The 25,493-nt window shown below is 41.8% G+C and overlaps 1 protein-coding gene across 16 annotated transcripts in view; it reads left to right on the forward strand.

Annotated features, from left to right (window-relative positions):
- Nucleotides 1-25,493, forward strand: part of SEMA4D (semaphorin 4D) — a 95,231-nt gene that overhangs the window by 37,236 nt on the left and 32,502 nt on the right. For 13 of the 16 annotated variants that reach the window (XM_064642802.1, XM_064642803.1, XM_064642807.1 and 10 more), the window contains 2 exons: nt 17,727-17,790; nt 24,420-24,798. In XM_064642802.1, coding sequence (XP_064498872.1) covers nt 24,705-24,798 — 94 coding nt within the window. In that variant the 5' untranslated portion in view covers nt 17,727-17,790; nt 24,420-24,704. The remainder of the gene's footprint in view (nt 1-17,726; nt 17,791-24,419; nt 24,799-25,493) is intronic. The other 3 variants (XM_064642796.1, XM_064642801.1, XM_064642800.1) reach the window with 1 other exon arrangement.

The raw sequence follows: 25,493 nt of genomic DNA on the forward strand, positions 1-25,493 counted from the left end.
TAAACATAGCATCTGTGAAGACAGTGTAATGGTAAATTTTTTAAGTATTGATTACTACATATTCATTCTTTTGGCTGTGAAATACCTCTTTATTACAAATTAGATATTAGCCTGCTGTAAGTAGTGGGGGAGGACTGGTGGGTCTGCTGCTGGTGGGTCTGAACTCGTGTTAAGGCTTGTCTGTTGATACAGGATATATTCTGGGGAAGACAGGCTCTAATCAAGCTTCTTTGCTGGTTTCAGCTCTATATTCTGTTAAGCAGGTAATCTGGGGCAGTGGCATTGGAATGGATTTGTTGTTTCAGTCATTGAGAGAGATGAATGTCTTTATTTATGAAACTGGTTGTGCATCACTTTTTTACCATACTGAACTAAATACCTCTGTGTAATAGTTGTGCAGAAGCTTGTGTGTGCATGTTTACACATATTTACATAATAGATCAAGTCCATGTTTTTTCCCATGTTTGCTTTTTTTAAGGGTAAATTTGTAACGTACACATGCATTGCAGAAACTGTCTGAACCAGACATCATATTGCTGGAGGAAATTTTGTGCTTAATTAGGATCAATACGTTCCACAATGAGAGTAGAAAATGACCTTGTTATTTGGAAGGATGAACTACTGGCGTGTTACTGGCCTCGTTTCAAGTTTTTGCCTGTGTTATTCTCACCCTGGGTTCTTCTGTTAAGTTTTTTATGTCTGTGATACTTGCTTTTAAAATACTATCTTTTTATGTGTGTGTTCTCCAGAACTCTGTGTGGTACTAAGAGTGCCACTGTTTTGATAGAATTATCTGAGCAGACCCACTGTAAATGCAGTTCTGGCCGTAGTTATTTCACAGCTGCCACTGCCTGTAAGACAAACCTTTTGGACTTACCCTGGAACATTTTAGTCAAAGCAGTCGTGGCTGTAAGGGGAACACTTCACCCCACTTTGTGGTGTATCAGGTGTTTTCCAAGGTTGGCAGCGTTTTTCCTGTCTCCTTTCTTTGCTCTGTCTCCTTGTTGCTGAAAGGTGCAGCAGTGCTGCATAGGGCTGTGGGGACCCTAATGGGCAGGTCTTTCAGGTTCCAGGCTGTATCCCATTTTCCCCTTTCCTTCAAACAAGAATCAAATGTTGTATAACCATAGTTTGGGTACATCAGTGAGTTTCAGCAATACATGCTGCCAAAAATAGCCCTGTTAAACTCCAGGCCTTACACGTCCTCTGGACAGGAACTCAGTCATGTATTTGTGTCTGTCATTCTTTATTGATGTTTTGCAAACATCTCACAACAAAGACTGCTAAGCCATTCGGACATCTGGGCTGAATCACTTTTAACCAGCTTATGTGAGCAAATGTTTCTACCCATTCACATAGTGAAATGTTAGCTGCAAAGGCTGGGACGTTGTTCACAGAGATGAAGGGCTTATTGTGGTTATGATTAAATTCACTCAGCTTTTTCTGACTGTGCCTTTTTCCCTATGAAGGCGGAAGTGATTGCCACTTCTCAGTCTAGGTTCTTTTGATTCTTGGATCCATGGAAATTTCTCTCCTTTTGCACTTGGCTCTGTTTAGCTTCTGTCAACCACAGACCCTTTATAAGCAGAAGAAAAGGAAAGACTGTCTGCAGACGTACCACAGATTAGTGTGCCTCTGGTCAGCCTTGGTTAGGACAAAATAGTGCACAACATCTGAAAACATCTTTTGTTAGTGATGATAGTGTTCTTCTGTGCTGGTGGAATAAATTATCAGTTGAATTATCGTTTTGGGATCCAGCATCTGGCCTCGTTTGTGCCTTAATCTCGCTTGTGGGAACATTTTAGAACCTGGTTCCCCTCTGCATCTGAGCGGGTCAGAACAGCCTTGTTTCCAGAACTTTTCTAATGTGCAGCAAAGGGAAACGATCTGGTGCTTCCATATTTACTCCTGCAGCTCATAGGTGGGGACATCTTCACACCACTCTGAGCCACTGCAGGAAGCAGCACGGGAGCAGGGCAGGACGAAGACCAGTCCTCCAAGGATGCAACCATAAGTCACAGCTTCACGTTGTGCTTTATGCAGTAACTGAAACTGCCTGTTCCTTGTCCTTTTCCTCCCTTCCCTGACCTCCTGTGCTGCTGCTTCCCTCGAATCAGATCTTTATGATGATGAGACTCTATGGTGTCCTGGTTAAAAATTTATTCTTTGTCTTACTCCCCTGAAATATCTTTCCCCTGATTTTTTTTTTTAAATTTTATTTTTGTTTTTACTTTTTATCTCTGCTGGTCCGTGTGGCCATCCCTGTGTGGTGTGTTACTTGCCCAAACAAGCTATACTTTGTTCTTGTATTGTAATGTCCTCTTTAGTGCTGAATGCAAATCTTGCTAATCAGCAGTTGTTCTTTACCATCCATGTAAAAAAAGCTGAGGCAGTATTACACTAGTTTCCTCAAGTCCTGGTTGATGGGCAGCATCCACTGTGTAGGTTAAAGGTCTGAATGCTGTCTAAACCCTGGCCTGACTATAGTCTTGTCTGTGGAGTGGACTATTACTTTACTTTCTGGCCTGTGCACTTGCCTTATCCTCCCTCTGCTGGTGATGAACCTTCTGCAGTCTCATGGATATAATTGTCACAGACAGGCTTTCCTAAAAGTGACATGTCATCCTTACTAATCCAGTAGAGTTTAATCTTTTGGACTACAAACAGTTGACATTACTGTAATGGAGTTTGACGGTATTGTATGTTCTCTAAGCATTTTTATTTGCTATTTTCCTGTATTTAAATTCAGCAAACAGCAGCGTAAACAACCCTGTGTTCTTCTGTGGTATTCTGCAGCTATGAAACCCTCTTCCTTTATAAAACAGGGTTTGTGTTTTGCTCATGTTTTCCAGTGTGCTGCAGTAACACAATGAGGTGTTTATCTGCTTTAATAGATCACTTTAAGATCTTGTAATCTTATTTGTCTCAGTTTCACAGCTGTGAGGGCAAGGAGTGGAGAACTGCAGACTTGCTGTTGGATGAGCATTTCACCTGAGAAACATTGTTCAGCTCTAGATTTTTTAGTGCCTTTGTCCCTCCTCAGCCAGGTGATCCAGATGATGGTGCATTTATTCCTTGAAATCGTGCTTCTTTGCCCTATTGGTGACAGCAGATGTCCCACGAATAGGCCTTGTGCTTTGCTGTGTAAGAGACTGCTTCTTGTTGCCTGTTGGTCTTAAAATTTATCACTCATCCAGGAGTCAAAACTGTGAAACAGGGAGAGAGTTGCCTGCCTGGCCCTTTCCCCTTCTGGCAGTGTGGGAGGAAATGGAAGGGCTGCTGTGGTATCTTTGCTTGCATCTGCATCTCTCACTTACCAGAAGAACGTGGACATGGGTTTATTTGGGGCTTGGGGGGGAAGCAAGCTGTTAAAAGGCCAGATTGAGTGCTACTGAGAGGAACAGGCACTTTTTCAAACCTGTCTGCATTCATATGCATCACATTGTCTCTGCTGATGGCATTTTCTAACCTTGCTTGTAGGTAGTGAAAGTGTGGTCATACTACCCTGTGGCAGGCGTGGGGAATGGGAATGAGATGGCTGGGTAAGTGTGGAGATGTGTGTGAAGGAGTGAGTGGCTAGGAGATCCTCCCAGAAGGGGACAACAAGTGGTGGGAGATGCTTGCAGGCTGTGCTGCTGACTTCTCAGACTATTAAAGAGACAGATGAATAATGTTTATTAAACTTGTTTTCCCCCTGAAACCTTCTGAAGTGGTTTAGTAGGAAGGAATTATTTGGTGACCGTAAGCATTAAGATGTTTAAGCTGAAAGTGGTGTAAACTTTGACAGAAAGGTGCAAACTGGTGATGCCTTAAGCCCCTAAGGGGTTTTTTTATTTTTTTAATATTGGTAAGCCTTATAAGTTTTGTAAGTAGATTTTAAAAGCAGCAACCCTCCTTCCTTTGTCCCTTGTCCCTTTCCCTTTCCCTGTAGCACCCTTGTTTACACATTCCTTAACTCTCTTACCCCATTCTATGCTCCCTATATCAATCCTACTCCCGAATCCAGTAGAAATGTTTAGTCTTTTGTCAAGGCAAGGCCTAGATTGTTGGAGAACAGCATATCAGGGCCTAAACCACAGAACAGGGTCAAAAACTGGGTAACTATGTACGCTTTGTGCTCTGAGGGAGATGAAGATGGGATAAACAGGGGGTCCCAAAATGCACCCCCGACCCATTTTCAGGGGGTGGACCCCGGACGGACCAGAGTAAAGTCCACAGGGTGGACACATCTGGGATTGGATGGATGGTATTATAAAAATGTAACCTCTCAGGCACAGGGGAGCGCATCTTGTAACATCTTCAGCCTCTGCAAAATAAACCCTTTCTTATCTCACCCCTAATTAACTGCTCTGGGAGATTTTTCAGCACCTAAATCCCACGGCAACACTGGAATTTTCACAAGCCGCATGAAAATCCATTATTTTATTTATTGCAGTTCTGTGGATCTTACCAGGCAGTCCTCTCACCTTCTTTCTGTTGTAGTTGCTGACGACGTTTCAGGTCTCCCTGGTTAGTAAAGTTACGTGTTTTAGAACTGCTGTTCACATGCTGTACCAAGAAGAGCCTTTCCGTGAGTCCATTGTGACACTTCAGTAGACTTCCTGAGCCCGGCCTTCACCACCAGCCTTTGTGCACCACAGGAGCGGGTGGAGCGCTCTGCTGAGAAGGTGTTTTTCCAGACGTGGTCACCTGGTTTTGCAGTTTCTGTGTCCTTTGGAGGTGAAGCAGCTGATCCTAGGCTTTTACGCTCTTTCTCAGGCATGGAACTGGCATGTATCAGGAAAAGTTAAACCTAACACATCTCTGAGAGCTGGAAGTGTACCAAAGCATAGGAGAGAAGATAAATTGCCATTGAGGAGTTCTGGGCGTTGGATGAAAAAAGACCCATCACCAATGGAGTGGTCTGAGAGATTGCTGGTCAGCAGCTCACCTTGGTCAGGGTCTGACCAGACTGATTTCAGGATGTGTTTTCTCAGGAAATGTTCTGTGAAACCTCTCTCATGTCAGACAGGAAGGACTCTGTAGGAAATCTTACAGAAAATGCTGTAGTATGTAGAATGAAGCAACCTGTTTTGATATTTGTAGAAGCAGCAGGGGATGCATCTTGGGTTCCCTGTGCACTGGGAATAAGTTGGAGTACTTAGGTGAAGGGCAGCAAAACGAAACTTTTGTATCACTGCTGAAACCTACATGAAATAATCCCAATTTTTTTAGCTTTGCATTAGCTTGTCATTATCTTGCAGAAGGTTCGTTTCCAGCAGTACTTTCAGATATTAACATTTGAATTTCTTTGCTTCATTTTAACGAAAAGGTAAGTTAAGCAAGGGCTTTTTTTCCTGCTGAGGAGTGATGTCAGTTCACATCATCTGAGGCTATACAGCATGGCAAGTGTTTTGCTAACAGTCTTGGGGGAGGGGTCAGCTGTAGTGAAATTGCATAACCATTTTCTGTCACTTAAAGGTCTGATATGCCACCAGCCTTTCAAAGCATGTTAGCGTTTAAATACTTTAACCTACTCAGATATTTTTAAAGTGCCATGGCTCAGAAGAGCTGATGGTAAAACGCATAAATGCCCGTTGTGTTAGAAAAGATAGAGAAGCTGTTTGACCGTAGATATTCTGGTACCTGTATTTTCTTTTTTTTTCTGCAGAGTGACTGTCAGTTTCAGGCTTTCTGAGAAGGGAATCATAGAAGTTCTGGGGTCAATAAGGAGCAGCTGGTGCTGTGCCTTGAGGTGTGCAGTTGGCTGACCTTGCTGGTGCACAGCTTAGGGCACTGCATGCAAACACCAGCGCAGTTTTCTTGTGTGTCACTGAACAGCAAATCTGTTGTTAAAGACAGTCTGTTTTGCCAGGCAGAAATGTGTCTGTGGCCTTTTAAGAACAAGGAAGCTTAAATGAAGCTTGCTAGCAAACAGTCCTGCAGGAGGCAGGATTCTTAGCAACAGAAATAATGAGATCTGTCATTCTGTCTTTAATTGTCAAAGGGCAGTAGCAAAGCAGCTAATGCACAGTTGTTAATCTGGAGTACCAGTTTCTGTTTGTGGTCCATATACTTTGGATACCTTGGATGACTTCTAAGAGATCTGCAATAGCTACTTAAGAAAAGCAAGCTGATTGTTAGGAGATTTAAATTCTCACTGCATGTCTGCACATCCTATAGAAAACTTGCAGATGAGTGGTTTTCAGTTTCTAAGAAAAAAATTTCTAGACTTGAAGTCTGAATAGTAGTTTTCTGGAAAGAAGCCTGTATAACAAAAGTTACTCTATTCATAAATAACATTACTGAGCTAGGCTCACACTTTAATAGTGGGCCATTGTTTGGCTTTGCTGTTTTAAACTCTTGCAGCAGTTTAAAGCTAATATTCCAATTAGAGAAAATTGGGAGAAGCATCAGGAGAGAGTGAGAAGGAAACTAATGCTAAGTAAGAGCCATTGTTTTGTTTACTGTATTGAATCTTCACTTACTAAAAAAAAAAAACAAAACAGAAAAAAACGACAGACCCAAAACAAAACGGCAAACTTTTTTAGCATTTAAGCTGCATAACAATGGAAATTCAAATTAAGGAAATTAATACATCAACAGAGAACTTTGAACTTTAAAGGTTAAATTGATTTGAAGTAATATGGAATGATTTTTTTTTTTGAGAAATGGCCCATTTATTTTATAGGCTGCATGGGGACTTTGGTTTGTTTCTTGCTCTATTAAGTGCACTTCAGAACAGGAGATATTTTGTAATGTAGAATGACACTTGGAATATAGACAATGAAGGGATCTTCTTGAGTCCTGTCTCTGCCTGTTTGGGGTCATGCATCAGGAAAGAGGATATAGCAGTTTCAAGGATGTTCTTCCCCTTTGCATATTTTTGGTAATGTGGTATCTGGAGCTGACGACCTTAGAAGGTTATAAAAGGATACAGGGAAGCAGCTAACAGCTTGAGCACCTCTGCAGGATCTGGTTCACAAGTAACATTAATTGCCGCTGAATTCTCTGACATATCTATCTTGTCTGGGATTAATTTTTGCATTTGGCTGAGCTTAACCTAATTTTTCCACTGTGACGTTTGAAATGTGAAAGCTGTAAGTGGTCTGGAGTGGGGATCTCTGGTTTGAGATGAGACATGAATGGTGGTTGCTGTGGCATTTGGAGCCCAGCTTTGTGTTTCTCTGAGCCCTAAACCTTGAAGGAAGCACATAAATCTTGTCTTGCCTCTAATGCCCTCATGTAATTTTCCAGTTCTACTTTTTTGTTATACTAAAACCTGTCAAATTTAGCATTCTGGGGCTGGAAACCTGCAGTAATTATCTGTTTTGTCAAGAAAGTTTGAGGTAGAACCTCTATGGTGTGCAGCTCTCACACTGGTCTTTTCCTTTCAAATGTCTGTAATGATAGTGCAAACAAGGTTCTTAAAAGTTAATCATCGAGGGTAATAATGGCTCTCTCTGCAACATTTCATTTGGCGTAAGAAAAAGCTCATTTTAGGCTTGGCAGGAGTTAAAATCCCAGTAATGCTCATGAGAATGTTCTGCAAGCAAAGCTTCTATTAATCCTGTTCCTGACATGCTCACACATAATTTGATGTGAAACCTGAAGCACTTGTACTGAAAGATATGCACCTGTGTTTTTGGATGTACAGAAAGCAGTAATATGGGTACAAACTGATAACCCAGTTACCAGCTAAAGGTCAAAATGACCTTTGCATTGTTGAAATCAGCACAAGGGTTGTATTGAGGTGGGAACAGGTATTATCAACGCTCTATAACCCAATAGAATGGATGTAACAACACATGATAAATCACTTCATTTGTGGAAGTTATCCCAAAATCAGAGGGTGTTTTTCAAGCTCCAGAATTAGTAATCGCTGACTTGTTGCTAACCAAATTCTGCAACAAAACACCAATGTTTAACAAGTTCTGTTCTATGCAAACATTTTTATAGTGCTGGTATCTATAATTTTTTTCTGTGTCTTACAGAAGTGTGCAGATACCCTGGCTGTACATAGTTTAAAAAAGAGCAAAGGTTAGTGAGCAACAGTACAATAATATAATGATGATTCATAAAATCTGTATCTGTGTCATCTGTGAAAAGTACTAGAAGCTTATTTCAAAAGTATGATTCTATTACCTTTCAGCATAAAAAATACTCAGATTGGTGCAGAGGTTTTAACATGTTAAAGAAGGGTAACTCATTTCTGAGCTAGCATAACCTTAAACAGCAAAATCCTAAACCTTTTAAAATGCTTGCCTCTGAAGCTGTGTGTATTAGGTGTATCTGTTAGGGTGAAATGATGATTTCTTAAATTTCAAGGCTATTTTACTGCATTTCCATGGTGCTTGGCAGGAAAAAAAGAGCTGCAGTCTGCTGTTGGAGATTAATCTCCTGTCGAGATCTTGGGTATTTAAAATGACCTTTGTAGTGTGCAGTGAATTCTGGATTTTGACCCTAAACCTGGTATGTCCTGTTTTGAGTGTGGTTGGCTGGGACATGCAGTTGTCCCATGGTACATGCTGTTTGCCAGTCCTTCAGAGGCAGTGCAGTTTCTTGAATATGCAGGTGGATGTGAGGCTAACACGACTGTGGCCACGGTTTAGCTGATGAGAGGGAATTGTAGTTTGTTACTCATCACTGGCAGAATAAACTAATAATGATGCTGCAGCAGAGGAGCAGTGTTTAGCACTGGGGACGTAGCCCTACCCTCAGGTAGCTCTGACGTTTGTCTTTTCAACATTTTTTTCAGCAAGCAGTCCTGCAGGAAGCTCGGCAACCTGAGTGGATGCTATGCAGCACCAGGAGGGAGAGCTGCATCGTGTCTGTCGCAGGCCTAATCCTACACAGTCCTCAGTCCTTCGAGGTTTTCTTTTTTTGGACCAGGAGGATCCTTCATCACTTCCCTAGTTTTTCTTATTTTGGCCCTGAGGTGAGGCAGGGAGGACTTGAGTGAGTCTAGCACTTACTTAGTTCCCACTCCCATTTTTTTCCTCCCCAAGAAAGGCTCAGATTTGAGTGACAGAAAATTCTAAGGTGGAAGTGACCCACAAGGATCATCAAGTCCAAGTCTTAAGCAAATACTAGGATATTGTATTGTATTGTATTGTACTGCAACCTTGGCATTATTAACACCATGCTCTTACCAGCTGAGCTAATCTGAGGTCATAATATCTCCCAGTAATGTTCCACGTAGCTTTCAGTCTGCCCCAGGCTAGCACGGATGCTGAAGGAGGTACTATGGGTGGATTTAAGCTAATGCTGAGCCTTCCCCTCCCTAAAGCAGGCTTTTTAACCTGTGGAAGTTGATCAGTCAACCTCCCTAACCTGTTACCCCGTGGTGTAAGTCTGGGCTGTGAGTTGGGGATGGATGGAGACCAGCAGATGTAGCAGCCAGAATTAAGTGAGCAGGCTGGACCCCTTGCAACTGTAAGGAAGAGGAGCAGTTGTCTAGCTTGTTTCCCCCAGCCCCATTTGAGGAATCCAGAAGATGATTTTTAAGCCACTTATCCTGGCACGCTGCTAAATTTCTGATGAATGTCTTAAAATGAAGATGTTCACATAGTTTATCAGTGCACAGCTGGTGTCTAGGACCTATGAAGCCTAAATGTGCTATAATTAAGAGTATTAATAGAAGAGTGGGTTACCACATGCTACAAGTGGAATACTGCAGGAGAAAGAGGAAAACAGCAATGACCTGGTGACAGGCCAGGTGTGAGAGCTGAGAATGTTCAACTCTGCATGTGTCAGTTCAGTGAAAATCGCATTGCTCCTTGGTGCTGTTGATTCTGTACCTTAAAATAGAACTTGGCGTTTGTTGTCTGAGGGTCAGGTATCAAAGAATGGGAATGGAAAGTAGAAATAAATGGTTCTGTGTTACTTTCATTAATATGAGGATAACCGGGCCTGAGGGAAATTACTGGCTTTAGTATGGAGTGTTTTTGTTGTTAATCTTTAACCTGTACCAAGTTATCAGTGGAAATAAATTTGGAAGCCAGAACTGGGTGTACTTTGAGAAGGTTCCCTGTGCAACTTCATCCCACAGCCGGGTGACAGGAAGAAAGGAACTGATTTTCTGTGTAAACCACAACACCCGTCTCCGTCACATGGAAACATGAACGTTGAAACTTGCTGCTGAAAAAGCAGCTTATGAAACAAACAGCACAGGCATGGAGTGTAGTGGACTGATGGAGCACGATTTATGAGATGGAGTCTGCTTCACCATTGCCTTGAGATGGAGTTAAAAGCCTTGATGGCACAGCTGGGCTGCTGTAGGAGCCGGGGGACTTGAAAAAGCTCCAGGAGGCACCCAGCAAGCCAGCAGAGGCAGGCAGAGGAGCAAAAAAGATAAATAGTTGTTACAGTCAAAAAACACGGGAAGGACTTACTCTCCCACATAGGGTGTGCCAGGCAGATCTTGCTTGGAGACCAGGGAACCAGCCAGGGGACACTCAGGGCCCATCTTGGTCCCAGGCGACCTTGACTGGGATACTGGTGAACTGGCCAGTGGGCATCCCGGGTACCACGGCGAGGGGATTTAGGGAATGGGGGGGGCTGTTGGAGCACAGCTGTGGGAGCTGCTGCCACCCCTCGGAGGATACAAAGGGACCAGGGAAGAAGCCCGGCAGAGATCTCCCAGCTCACAAGCCAGCAGCACTTCATGGGGATGGTAACTCCTGTCCTGTGCTTTTAACAGTTACCCTTAGCTTTTCCCACTTTTCTGTCTTCCTTCTTTCTCTCTGCTCTTTTGTGTTACAAAATAAAGTTGAGTTATCGTTTTGGGATCCAGCATCTGGCCTCGTTTGTGCCTTAATCTTGCATATGGGAATGTTTTAGAACCTAGTTCCCCTCTGCATCTGAGAGGATTGGAACATGGAGGCACTGACTTCAGCTTGGAACTTTTGAAAGAGACTTGACAGCACTTGATGTTTACTCTTCAGCTAGCTGCCATAGAAAAAGAATTAATGGAGGGAAAAAAAAGAGGGCTTTACCACACCATATTCAATATGCATAATGCCACATGGAGGAAGAATTGCAGAGGTTTTGCTGCTTAGCCTGTGTGATTCACGTCCAGTGCAAAGCTGGCTGTGTGTGGTGGGCAGCAGAAGCAGCTCTGTGGAGTGGCAGGTGAAGCACTGGGAGCCATGCCCAGTGCTGCCATCCCCTCACTGCATCCAAAACTGAGAACTCCAAATTGTCATCACAGATCCAGCTGCCATTTGGATATCGTAGTTCTTTGTCCCAGATGAAACTGGGAATGTGATACAGGTGGATTCAGGTATGTGTGAATTTTTTTGAGGTCTGTTCTGGTTGTTTTGCTGTTGAGTGGACATGTTTTTAATATGATATGAAGTATCATCCTAACCAGTCTAATGACATTCTCGTTATGACTTTGTGCAGTTGAACCTGAGAGGAAGGTAGTTTCAAAGGGGTGTGTGTGATAAAGGAGTTGTAATGCGTGATAGTAAGATAAAGATACTCAGAACCATAACAAATTTTAGCTGTGTTTGTGAGTCCGAGGTGTCCTTACATAACTTGTAAAGCTTGAGGAAATCCCTTTTTATAGTTTTCTGCGTTTTTTTTGGACATGAACAGTTTTGTTTTGTTTTTACAAAAAATTGGTGAATTCCACCTGTGAATTTAAATTGGGTTTTTTTTAATAGTACACATTGCTGCAGGGTTCAACTTCTGACTTTTGTGTAGCCAAACGCAGTGAAGCTTTGTTTTTGTTATTTCTCCGCTGTTTTGAATAACTTGGTTCAAATCCCCTGCTTCAGCAACCTTGTGCAGCTCCCTCGGGGAGGCTGTGCTGTGTCTTACACAACTAGGGAGCTGACTCTCTGGCTCCTAGAACCAAAGTTGCCTGCTTTTTTCATCACAGAAGCTTTTTCTCAGGACGGACAGGTAATCTCTGCCAAGGCTTCTCTTTAAGGTGCAGAACGTTTTGCTGTGCAGGTGGAGGAGTGCTGTCTTTTAATCTTGTGTGCTGAGATGAAAATTACTTTTGCTTTTCCTTCTCCTTTGCCTAATTCTAATTAACTTTGGGGGTTGGGAGGGGAGAAGGCAGGCAGAGTTTTGAATGTGGTTTTAAAGCTGTCTTGGCATTGTCTCTGCTGTCAGTGTCCCTGAGCAGTGGGTGCTGTTCACAGGCATATGTACAACTTAGGGAGTTGAGTGTTCCAGGTGGGCAAACTGACCAGGGGTGTTTTGGTACTGAAAGCCTCTGCTGGGTGGACAAGGTGGTTGTTGAATTTGCCTCCTCTGAGAGTAAAGATACTTCACAGCCTAGCACCTGTCAGTAACTGGTGTTAATTTGTTAAAAACTGGCTTGAAAGCCTGAAAAACTAGAATCTGATACTGAATAACTTGGTTTTTCTACGCTACCATGATGGTAAAGTACTTCCAATTCTAAAGAACGTTAAAGACTCTTTTTCTCATCTTTTCCTTTCCTATGGGTTTGGGGTTTTCTGTGTGATGGTTTGTTTTGGTGTTTTGTTGTTTTTTGGGTTTTTTTGAAAGGGGCTATGCATTTCTCTAGGCAAGAGAGAAAGGAAAATATCAAGGCAGCATTGAAAAATACTAAATACGAAACCCTGTGAAGTAATGCCTAGGTGTTTTGTACTCTCAGTGTTCAGACAATTCTCTTGAATGTATTCAGACTATCACCTGTAGATAGTGGTAAGTACAGTCTTTGTAATGAGTCAGAAAATTAAAAAACAAAATACTGTAGTAATAAATAGCTGAAAAGCAACAAAAGGTGTTCTCTGAAAGTGACAGAATATGTGATTTAAGCTCTTACTAAAGCAGGTGGTATAATACAGCATCTTGATTTTAGTTTTAGCTTTTCTGGGTTGCTGTGTTAGAGTGAATATGGAAATAGATAACATTCATTCACTTTTTAATACTAGGAGGTGTTTCCACATAATTGGCAGATGATAGTCTTTTGGGTAAGACAGGCGGTTGTTTTGAGTTTTTTAATTCTTAATTTTCTTGTAGTGTGCTTCATTTAAAGAACATTAGCAAAAAATACAGGCAGAATTTAGACTTTGTTTTCTGATACTTTTCACTGAATACTTAGAGTAAGATTTGGAGAATCATCTGCTGTTTCTTCTTCAGGTTTTTGAACCAGCAAGTAGTTTTCAGGATTGTTCCTTTTCTGATAGAAGGAAAAGGAGACCTAGATGATACTGGATTTTATGATGAGAGAAGAGGTAATTGTCTCCTTTGTATTGATCTTTTGGAAATAAAAAAATTGTTGAATATAGAGGTGCTCCAGTGATCTCTGCTCTTCAAAGACTGTTGTTTATTGACTAAAATATTCTAATGCTGCTTCTGAAAGAACATTTCCTTCCCTACCAAATGCTGTGCCAGGTACATAAAAATTTTAGATGTCCATGAAGTGGTTGTTTAAAAAGTTCAATCTGAAGCCAGTGTGTTAGTTTCTTTATGCAGATGTGCATCCTCCTTCCTTTTCTCTCATGGTGTGTGGCTCTTGGTCTCACACAGTTGTGTTGAGTGTTCTCTGTTTTTGCTGGAATTCGATTCAGAACCACTCCTATGTTTTGGATTGAAATAACTCTGTGTTGATATTTGTAACATAATTGGAAGGAAGTTGGAATTGTGAAACACACTCAGATCCTTTCCTCAAGAATGGTTGGGATCATTCATGAAGTATCATGAATGTTCCTGTTCAGTTTTATGGAGGTCAGGTAGTTAGGTTGCTTGATTACAGAATCTCTTCGTATCCTTAAAAATGGAGAAAATCCCATCTCTGCAGTAGGTGGCCCAACCTTAATATTTGTAGTCTGCCATTGGGACACACGAGGAATTCACAGCTCTCTGCCTTCATGATAGTCTCCGTGTTGTTCTTGGCTTTTTTCAAGGTGCTTGTGAGATCTGAGGAGTGTCAGGGTGACAGGAATTGAAAGCTGAAGATGCCAGCACAGTTTGGGCTAGATTGAAGTGACTGTCTGAGACATGAGAGGGCTTTTCTGCTTTGTTGTTTCAGAACTGGGCTTGGCGTGGGCCCCTGCTGCAGGTTAAAGCTCATTCACGTATCTTTTCCTGTAATGTATAGAAAAAGTTGAGGGATGTTGCTAGGCCAGTTCATGGTTCTGTGAAATAAAGATGTTTTCATGAAAAGTGAAGCTTTGCAGGCAGGAACGGGGAAAAACACTTGAGTCTTTGCTCTGTAAATCCTGTGGTGTGTTTGTTCCCTGACCACCCCACCCCACCTCCCCCCTCCACAGTGTCTTGCATAGGGGGCTTGCAGATAAAATCACCAGCCCCATCCAGACAGGGTGGGAGCAGTGGAGGTGGTGACAGTGTCAGCAACAGTTATTTCTGTGTGTCAGACAAATTACTAAAAAATAGTACTGGTACTGTGCACAGTTCTTGTTGTCTGGCCTACCTTTTTGTGCAATTATTTCAACAGTCTAAAACCACACATAGCATTTACAGGAAAGTTTTTGAAGCGACAGACTATCTGTGGGCAGTGTGTGCAGCCTTAGTTACTCATAGCTGTACATTGGCTTTGTTTGTGGCTTCCATGCAAGTATTTAAAATAGTTTTTCTGAGAAAGCCAGTACATGTAGATTATGGCTGACTTTAGTTCCAGGTAGCAAATATACCTCTAGTTGTGAGCATCAAGGTATTGATCGGGAAATTGTGTTTCAGTAAGGTCTGCATGCAGTGCTGTGATACTAGAAACATTCTGAAACTTAAAACTTGCCTCCATGATCTCCTAAAGAGTTCTCAGAGTAAACGAAATTTGCTTATAAGATGGTTTTCTTGCATTTCCTCTCCTCTTCATTTAGAATCACTAGGACCTGGTTACAGCAGCCACATGCTTGAATACAGAATGAAAGAAATGCTACTGATCTGGATGGTAATTGATGTGCAGAAGGAAAAGGAGTACATATTATATGTTGTTCTTTGAATTTCTTCTTTACTTTTAATACAAGTAGGCTGTGACAGCCAGAAGTACCTTACAATGGATTAATGTGCTTTGGAATTTGACAGATTAGAAGAAAGTCTTCAAATAAATAAAATATATGCACACACACATATATGAAGGATTGTGGATCTTTTATGAAAGATTTCCTTAAGGTGGCTATCCTTTTATTCTACATTAATGAATTCCAGGTTGTCTTTCATTTATAATCCAGTAGGTGTTTTCTTTAATCTTTGAGGACTTAGTCACAGCTGTCAAAATAACGAGCTGTTCGTGGTGTAATTTCTCCCCCCCCCCAGCTTAAGTAATTGTTACCAGAAGAAGTAGTTTGTTGTTGTTTTGTTTTGTTTTTTTTTTTCCCTTTAAGTTTACATTGAAGTGCTCTTAAAACTTGCCGGGGTATAAGGTTTGTCTGGGAGCCCAGCAGTGCCTACAGTGCCTGCTGTAAGGGATCACCTGTGATGCTTAGGTCAAACAAGAGGATCCGAAGGATGTCTGCCAATCTGCAGGGTTTACATGGATGTTAATTTCCTACTCAAGTCCTGGTTGGATTAAAGGGCTCAATTATGTCAGAGCTTCTGGCAGGCTGTGAGTAGTTACTCATGTGTGTAGCGTGACTGCCGGTGGTGTCCGGACAGGCAGGCAGTGGCAGTCTGATCAAAGGAGAGGAATCAGCCCCTGCTTGCAAACCACCCTTTGCCTTAGCCCAGCTGCCCTCACACCCAGCCACGTGTTTGTGGGCTTCTCTGCCAGAGACACCGATGGTTAGTGGCCCCTTCCCAAGTACCACACCGAGGAGGGGTGGATTGCTCTTGGGAACAGAGTTCTTGAGCTGACGTGCCACGGCTTGGAAGTGCTGGTAGTTCTTCTGCCTCTCCCCATCTCCATAGAGATCCAGGGACTGGCTCAGAGCTGGTCTGGGCCCCAGCTGTCTGTCCACCTGACTTTCAGTCCTCAGTGGCCTCAAACCCTAGCTAAAACGTGGAGCCACTTGTGCAGACTTGAAAATCTCTAATAAAGTATATACAGGTCAGATGATTTGCTGCGAGGGGTTTCACGCCTACTGTAGCTATTAATTTATATGCAAGTGCTTCATTACAATGAAAGTGCTCCTACAAGCCACAGGCTGCTAGAAACCCTTTCTCGAGAGAAGAAAAAGAGAATTTTCCTTTTTTCCCTTAAGGTATCTGCAGCTAAAATAGATGATTATAGTTCGCTCTGCAAGCAGTAAGCTATAAGGAAATGCACAAGGATCTGAAAACTCCAGCAGCGATAGTGACTACATTTTTTGATGGCCTCTTGTGGCAAGCTGCAATTTTTGGTAAATTTTAACTGTTCACTTAAGTACTGAGTAGCTGTAGAGCCATAGAGATATGATCTGGTGCAGGTGGGTTCATGGAGAGCTTCATAACTGGTCAGATGATTAGCAGTTTGCCTGCTCTGTTTTTTTTTCCCCAGCAGAAGTGAAAGGTGGATGGTTGTTTTTACATCAAAAATAAGTCAGTTATATTCTCCTGGTGCTTGTGAAAAATAGCTGGTGGGTCATAACATAGATGGGCAATGAATTTCCATGGGGCATTCTGTTGAAAAAAATCATGGTGAGAATCAGACTAGATTCCCTTCTCTATAGCACAAAAGACCCAGAAAATAGCTGAAAATACTGTTTTAAAAGCAAAAGTGGGTTTGATGTAGCTGTTTGATACCTGTTACTGCAGTGGTAGCCACAAAAGATGCACTGTTGAAGGTCTGTGAAAAAGACCCTGTATAGGCTCTCCCTTTCCTCAGAGACCCTGCAGTATTGAGCTGTTTCTTGTAATTTTCCTTGGCCTGTTTCTTATGGGGCCTCTGTCTTGTGAGCCTTTATAATCTTTTGGATCAAGAATGAAGCCCTCACATGCGCAATGGAGACTGTTTCTTTTTTTTTTAGGTGCATCATCTTCCCACCTGCATCTCTGGGAACCCCCGTACTGTTGAGTGAAATCTACCTCAAACCCACAGTGACTTGTATTTTAGAAAGCAACATCCCTTTACATAGCTCACACCCTTCTAAAAGCTCTGGGATGAACAGTAGGAAGTATATATGCTAAATAGAGCCTGATGTAATGGTATTACGAGTCTGCATATTGAGAAGTGTGTTAGCTACAGTAGTCTTTGGATAAATGCCTCATTGTGCCCAATTGTGATTGTTCTGGAGTGGCCCACTGTTCTCCTATGATAACAACAAAATAAGTACAAGCCTGCAAGGTTTTGTCATAAATATCCAGATATTCTTTTCTGAGCTTGTGCATAATGCAGTTTTTCAATAATGCAGAAGAGTGTTGGAGCTTCTTTATATAGATTTAGTCAAGGGAATAGTTTGTGGGGCTGGCTGGTTTCTAACCTTTCTGAGCTTTCTCTAGTACATCCTGTACCAGCATAGGAAGGGTCCCAGACTCTTAACCAGTATCAGTAGTTGCTACTGCAGTGCAAATGCTGAATAATTTCGTACTGAGTAGTGATCAGGCAGCTTGGGATAGGAGAAACAAATTAAATTTTAAAAGGATTGATGTGTATGCTTTTTATCAGGTCTGCTTAATATTTTTTCCTTGTGTTAAGTGCAGTGTCAGGATCTTGGATCGTGGGATGCAAATGTAGCATGTCTGGTTTCTGTCAGGAATGGTCTGCCCTGGTAATCTGGGAAGCTAAAGCCAAACTTTTGGGGGAGGATTTATTATAATTCCCCTATCAGAACTTGCCCTTCAGGTTTATGTGGTAATGATGTCAAGGCCTGTTTCTTCTCTCTTCTCAGAAAGGATGTGTTTCTGACTGCTTCCCAGCTCCCGGCTGTGCTGGAGGCTCCAGAGGGGTGGCAGGTACGTATAGAGAAACTAGAGGTACAGCCCCACAGCAGAAGGGGGACTGTGGTGGATTCGTGGTGACTCTGTTATAGGTGTCTTTGTTAGCAAAACAAACAAAGACCCTGCAAGAAAACTAGGGACTTACAGCATACTGAAAAATGTAAATAAGGGGTTTATTATGAGCTTGATTTATTGCTTTCTTTTGCTCCACGACCAAAATACTCAAGAAACTTAGCAGGAAAGGGACTTTTTCCACTTGGAAACATACTGTAAATTTACCTGTTGTTCAGTTACCACTGAATGGTCATATTCAGGATTGCAGCCTCCCTGTATTACACAGTTGGTGTTACGAGGGGCTGTTGGACTTGCTTTTGGAGATATTTGGCTCTGAAAGTGTTGCTGGACACTGAGGATAGTTTTTTTTTTTAAAAGCACATGTGCCTGTTAATTTAGACATGCAGGTACTTTCACAAGTGCCAGTAGTTGCCAGTAGGCATCTTCAAATAACTTGAATGACTCACTCAGTCCTATGAGCCCCAAAAGAAAGGAGAAGGAAACTGAGCAATATTTTCGACTGTGGCAGTATGTTTAATTGGTAGGGAAATATGAACTTGGAATTTTAGGGAGTTTATTTCCTGCTCATTTGGGTAGTTTTCAGTGCAGCATTGACACTGTCACAACCTGGGGTCAATATCTGGGAGTACCCAGTGAGCCAGAAAAGGGTCTTAAAACGTGCCCTGGGGAGCTCTTGAATTCTGTATTTGGGATAGCTCAGCATCCAAGTTAGTTAGCTCTTTCCTGTTGCTTTTTGAAATTGTAGCCTATTTTTAATGATCTACCCCCAGTAATCTGAAAATTAAGAATTTTAATCTCCTATTTATCTTGTAATTTTTTTTTTGTGTAATACTTTATCTTTGTGTAATCTTCACCCTCAGAAAAAGAGCATGGTGGTAAAAGAAAAGGAATGTGAGTTAAAAAAAAAAAGATCTCTTTAAGTATTCCACTGAAGATAAAGATATTCTCTGCTTTAAGCACAAGCATTAGTTTCCTGAGTACTGCTTGATTAAGCATTTTTGTCATGCAGAATCAGAAAGTACTAATTTCTGGCCTAAAACTGGTAATCTTATTTTCCTAAGAAATTTTATCCTCCTTTTACACTAGGGCACATCCTCCAGCAGGTAGAAATAAAGACCACACCAAATTATCTTAAAAATCTTTGTCCAATTTTTAAGCACCTGGCAACTACAAAGTGTTTCAGTTACAGTTTGAAATGTAAATAATCCCATGGTCTTACATATACGTTAGTCATAAAGGGCTACTGGTCTGCTAGTTTGAGGTTGTGCCTTACTTCAGCAGAAAGTGAGTGAGTCCTAATGTGTTCTGTAATGAAAAGATTGTAAATAATGATGTTTTTCATGAGACCGTTTAAAAATGGCACGGTGCTTGGGGCTTTGAAAGGGTGAGAACTAAAACAGAGGATATATCCAGCCTGGCCTCACTGATCTGAAATTCGCAAACTTTGTAAATAAAACTCAGCTCTCAGAGGTTATAAAATAGGTATCAATAAACATTGAAGCAGGCCTGTATTCTGTTAAAGCTTCATAAGCTTTCAAAAGCAAGTTATTTAAGGAGAACTTGCAGTTTATGCCCTCTGACAGTTGAATCCTTTAACCCCTCCCTTTTCTACTGGAGGAAGCAATTTGCTCCTAAATTTGCCTGCCTGTGCATATTGAGATTCATATCCCTCATCATGGTGTAACATACAAGTTTTGCAAATGCATAATCTTTAATTTTTTTTTTTTTTTTATTCTAAAAATAGCAGGGTGGGGCTGCCTGATAAACCTGCCATGGTTTTTTTTTTGCTCCTGACAGTAGGGAAAGGAAGGGGTGTCTTGCAGTCGGTTGTTGCTTACTGTGAGGACCTTGTTTGCTGTGCCTGGACAACCAGTGAGTGGTGTGAAAGTGATTTGATGGAGAGGTGGGGAAGTAGTACATATTGTAGAGGGCCTTCCTTAGGGTCCAAAGGAAGGTGGTCTTTTGCCTGGCAGCCTCACTGGGTGCTTGCATCACCCGTGGTCACGTAGTTGGGCATTGCTTGTGTTGGGGAAGACGACGGGGTGATAGCATGGGTGGGAGCAGAAGCACAGCATAGGTGAGGGGTTGCAGGGGAAGATAAACCCCGTGGAGGAGAATAAAGTGCAATAGAGAATGGGAGGAAAACGATGGGAACACTTAGCATGGCTGGGGAATCCTGAAAAGAGTGGCAGAATTAGGCCAGGAGGGCCAGTGCTCATTTGGCTTTCTGCAGGATGTTTTGTGATGGTCATGATATTTTATTGGGGATCACAGGGATCCCAGCTACAGTACTGACTGCTGCTGGTATGTTAGTGAATTCTCCTATATTTTTAACCTTCATATGGAAAATAAAGATAGATCCACTTAGCAGTTTGTGTAATATTGAGCCAAACTGAGAAGTTGCACAATGCACAGTGTTTCTTGGAAGGAACACTATTTCAAAACCAGTGTTGTGAAATTGGTCATTTCTTACCTTTGAAATTCCAGAATTTAGATAACTTATGCAAGATTTGTGCATACAAGATACACACTTGGATCCAGTTTTACCATGCTGACAGGGATAGTAGACACTGGCCTCTGGTTTGCATTACTTATTAAAAAAATCAGGTATTGGTAAGGGTTGCTGAACTGACATCTCTGAAAGATGAAGTTTTATGTTCACAGGTACTTCTGTGAAGTAAAGACGGCAGTCTCCTTCCCACTGTTGGTTTTTCAGCTTCTCCCACTGCAGCGCTAGTGTTCTGCATTTTTCTAGAAGGTAGAGCAAAGCACCTTGACTTTGCCCAGTGACACAGGCAACGTGAGAGACATGTTTTTGATCTTGGTAACAGTCAGTATGTGCCATTTCAACTCTGTGCTTTCATAATTTGTGCTAATATTACTTATTAGCAGTTTTGCAGCCTGAAATTTTTCTAACAGCTTTGATTTTCTGTCCTTTGAGAGAGCAGGAAGTTGGCTCTACCTGTTTCTCTGCCTGTGCATTAAAATTACACATGTGAATGTGAATGTTCATAGCTCTGAGCTTCCAGCTGTGCTCTGACAAGCTGGCTGGAGCTCTGTTGATTGTTTCTTCTTCTACAGTTGCCCTGTTTTTAGCCACCACAGGCACAAGCAGTATGGAAAACTCTTGGAAGTAGTGTACATTATTTTGCTGCCTTTCATCATTACACGCTGATGTAAAATCATCACCAGAGTGTGAAAACTAAAATTACTGATTTAAATTTACCTCAGAAAGTTGTTAACGGTTTTGCAGAAAAGTAGGCCTGTGGTCACTTTAATTAGAGTTTAAGTATCTAACCAAGCATTTCAAGTTTCTTTCTGCTTTACTTTTTCAGTGTTCTTATTTTCAAGCAAATTGTGGCTCCTTTTTCAGAGTAAAACTTTAAACATTAGGAGACCTAAGTTTTCAGAAGTGCAAAGCACTCAGATCTAATCAAAGCCAGTGAACACTAATGGAACTGAGTTAATTTGGAAATCAGGCCATTGTCTGGGCCTTTTTTTTTGTTTTTCCTTTTTCTACCCCTTGTGTTACATAAAAAGAGGTTCATATTAGATTATGGATGACTTCCCATTAGATGTCAGTGAAGGATAATTTTTAGCACAGGGAAGGGAGGGGTAAGGGAGTGTAATTAAATTGAAGGCTAAATTAAAGGACAAGGTCCTGAGTGCATTTTCATCTCTATTTGAAGTCATAGAAATGAGAACAAAGTGGATCTTGCACAATTTGGTATGTAACATTCACTGTAGTGTGTCTCACCCCTTTTATAACATGCAAAATTTTACCATAGATCAACAAATAACATCTCACTTAATAAGTCAAACTTATTAATGTGAAAAAAGGACCTGTCTTGCAAGCCTGTACTGTAGGAATGAAATCACAGATTTCCACTTTGTGTGGCCAGAGCAATTCTCAGTCCACACAGCAAAGTAGGTGCTGAGCAGTCCAGCTAGACCTTTTGTCTTCTTCAAAAGATACTGTCATTTTTTTCAGGTTTTGCTGTGCTTTTGCATTGTCTGAGGAAGGTGAGCTAGGCTAGGAATGTAACCATGGCTGTAGGGAAACTCAAGGTCATCCTTTGGTAGGGCTTGGATTTGCTAGTCCTGTTTTAAAGTCCAGAAAATTTACAAGACTTCAGAATTACTCTGGAGTAACCTCTACCATGTGGTAACTGATAGCTTATAGATGTCCTGGCTGTCTCTTTTAGGGAAAAAAAAAACCCCAACACCCAGATTTAACAGGGAATTATTACATGGAGTCTTTTCAGTAACTAAAGGTAGCAGGAAATAAAGAATTAGCAGTGTGTAGAAATAATGGCTCAAAGATCTTTCTTCAAACTGCTGTTTTCCCCCCTACATCTCTAGTTGCCAAACTGCCTTGAACTTAACCACTGAACTGCTGTTTCCTTTTAAACCCTTACCTGTAAAGCTGTGTGTTTAAACAGAATATGTTTATGTGATAACTTTTAACTTTGATGAGTGGGCACTTTTTAATGTATTGGAGAGCAAAATGTGGAATTGCTTATGTATGATTGATAAACAGGAAGGGTGAATGACAGAGAGACAAGCCTAACTGAAAATATAATGCCTTAAAAACCAAAATGATGTACATGATCTGCTACAAGGAATTGGATCTGATCTGAACTGCTTACCAAGACGACAACAACAAAAAAAACCCAAAACAAACCCCACCAAAAAATATTTATGTCACAAGTTCAGCTTGAGCAAGTGGTGGTCTTGCATGGGTTTTTTTCTTGGTAGACAAAGATTTGTAGTGATGCCTTAAGCCCCTAATGTTTTTTTTATTTTTCTAATACTTGTAAGCCTTATAAGTTTTATAAGTAGATTTTAAAAGCAGCAACTCTCACTCCCTCCCTTGTCCCTCTCCCTGTAGCACCCTTGTTTACACATTCGTCAACCCTCTTAACCCATTCTATGCTCCCTATATCACTCCTACCCCCAAATCCAGTAGAAATGTTTAGTCTCTTGTCAAGGCAAGGCCTAGACTGTTTAGGGAACAGCTATATCAGGGCCTGAACAACAAAATGAAGTCAAGAATTAGGTAACTATGTACCCTTTGTGCTCTGAAGAAGATGAAAGATAGATGAAGTCCCAAAATACACCCCAGACCCATTTCAGGGGCTGAACCCGGGGTGGTCCAGAGTAAAGGCCACAGGGTGGACACATCTGGGATTGGATGGATGGTGTTATAAGATGTAACCTCTCAGGCATGGCCTGCACGCATCTTGTAACATCTTAGCCTTGGCAAAATAAACCCTTTATTATCTCACCCCTAATTAACTGCTCCAGAGATTTTTTGAAGCACCATAAATCCCAGGGCATCAGTAGGAGCAAACGAGATTTTGAAATCTTTTAATGTTACCTGTGGTCATTTAGTAAAGCAGGTGTAGACACTTGAGATGTAGTTGCCTGTTGTCTACTCAGCCATGTTACTTCTGCATTTGTTGCGGATCTGCTGGCTGCGCTTCCCAGAGGTTACAACTTGCCTTTGCCTGCTTAAACCCAGGACCTCTCCCTCCCAGAAGCTTGCTTGTGCTTGGAGATGTCCTTGATGCAGCTTCACCCTAGTCTTTTTACTTCAGTGTTCCTCGAGTACTGGCCCCTTCCTCTTTAATGCTGCTAATGATTTTGTAACCTTTGCTTGCCCTCTTGCTGGATCACATCCCGATGTTGTGACTGTCTTGGATTGTGGCACGTCTCTTAGTGGTGCTCTGCTGGTGTCCCAGGCAATGGCATGGTGAAAATCCAGCATCTTCCGTGCCCTGCTGCAAAGGACAGTGTGCTTTTCTCTCCACCCCCCTGCCCTGAGTGTACAGCCCTCAAAAGTTATCCTTAATCTAGTAATTGATGAATGCACTCACTTCTCCTGCTGGTAGGTGCTTAATGAACCTTCACCTAGGTTGTAGGAAAACAGGAGCAGTGGAGACTTGTGGAAGGTGATGTACAAAGCAGTGAACAGTTTTGTTGATTGTAGTGGACAGGCCTTTCTGGGCCTGACAGTAATGGGTGACTCAGACAGAGTGACTTTCACAGAACTATCTAGCACTTTTACTAGTTCGGTGTTTTCACCCTTTATTTTTGTATGCAGTGCATTAGCTCTTTGTTTCTGTAGCTGTATTGCTTTCTACCCCACACACCTTGAGTGCATTAGTAGCATTAGAATACTTCACTGAAAAAGACACTCGTGTAGGATCCCAAGGATGGGAGACACAGCAGGTTTGTGTCACCTGTGCTTAGGATTATTGCTGCACTTCTCATGTCCTTTGCTCTCTGAACTTAAACTACAGTCAGATTTTGTGCATTAAACATAATTGAAAATTCAGAATATTTGTACTTGGCATTCTGGATTGAAATGACTCCTTTCAATTGCTGCTTATTTGCCGTGTGATGTCTTTTATTTTCAAAAACATTATTTTCATCAATTAATGTATTTTTTTTAATCCAAACTGAGCTGTGCAGACAGCTGTAGAAATACTGCAAGATCAGTGCTATTTTTGGCAGTATTTGGTTTGCTTTTTCCTCTGCTTCTTACTCCCCTCCTCTCTCCACAGCACCGTTCATTTCTCCCCTGAAACAGAAGAATGCGCTCGGTCGCGCTTCTCAGCAGCTCTGCAGCCTGTGGAGAGTGTGGGCAGTTCCTGTGCGCAGCATCCTGGAAAATGTGCGTTCTCTTGAAGTGATCTGCTGGAAAGCACGTACTTGCTGCAGTTGTTCCAGCCTCTCGAGGTCTGAAATGCCTGGTCTCTGATAACTCCCTGGGATTTGCGTTTTGTCTGCCGAAGGAACGCTACCTGCCGCGCCCGTCCAGAGAACCCTGCGGGGCAAGGACACTGAAAATGGCTCTGCGTGTTTTTTATGCAGTTTGGGGTTTGTTGCTAGAAGTGGCAATAGCATTTGGCCCAGTCCCGAGGATCACTTGGGAACACAGAGGTAAGAACAGCAATTTAATTTAAGCAGTGTAATACGGGACATTTCCACAACTCCAGGGTTTCTGTAGGATCTGAAACTCCTTGGAGCCCTGTGTTCTTTCGGCCAGTTTGCTCTGAGTTTGGTCAGGTATTACTGGCTTTGCACAGTTTATGAAGTGCTTGGGACCAGAATATTCAAAAATTACTTGGGCACTGGGTTAACTGATTTCAGGTCCTTTGAGCATCTCTGAAAATAGAGCCTTTTAAAGGAGGAGTTCCACATTTGGCTTTCTCAGCAGAAGGATCTTGCAGCTGAAGTTTGCTTCAAGAGAAAACTCCAATAGGTGTATTTTGTTTAAAACAAATTATTTTTACTCTGAGTCTGAACATGTTAGCAAAGTGTACCTCTCCAGCTAATAATCTTTTTTATGCTTTCTTAGTCTGAGATATATTTTGACACAAAACCAACCTGTGCACTAAATAAATCACCAAGCAAAGGGAAAACAGGCATTTGGCCTTCTTCTGACAGTATCATATGGTGCTTAGATACGAAACAGTCTTTCACAGAACACCGCTTTTCTTGTATTTGAAGTTGCAGCAAATATTCATGACCTCCCAATACAGTTACAGGAGTCTGCAAATGTGGTGCAGGAGAATTAGAAGGAGTCAGAGGATTGTTTAGCCTTTGGCTTAATAATTTAACCTGAGTCTGAAAAG

The sequence above is a fragment of the Pseudopipra pipra genome, chromosome Z (genome assembly GCF_036250125.1).
Source record: "Pseudopipra pipra isolate bDixPip1 chromosome Z, bDixPip1.hap1, whole genome shotgun sequence".
Lineage (NCBI taxonomy): Eukaryota > Metazoa > Chordata > Aves > Passeriformes > Pipridae > Pseudopipra > Pseudopipra pipra.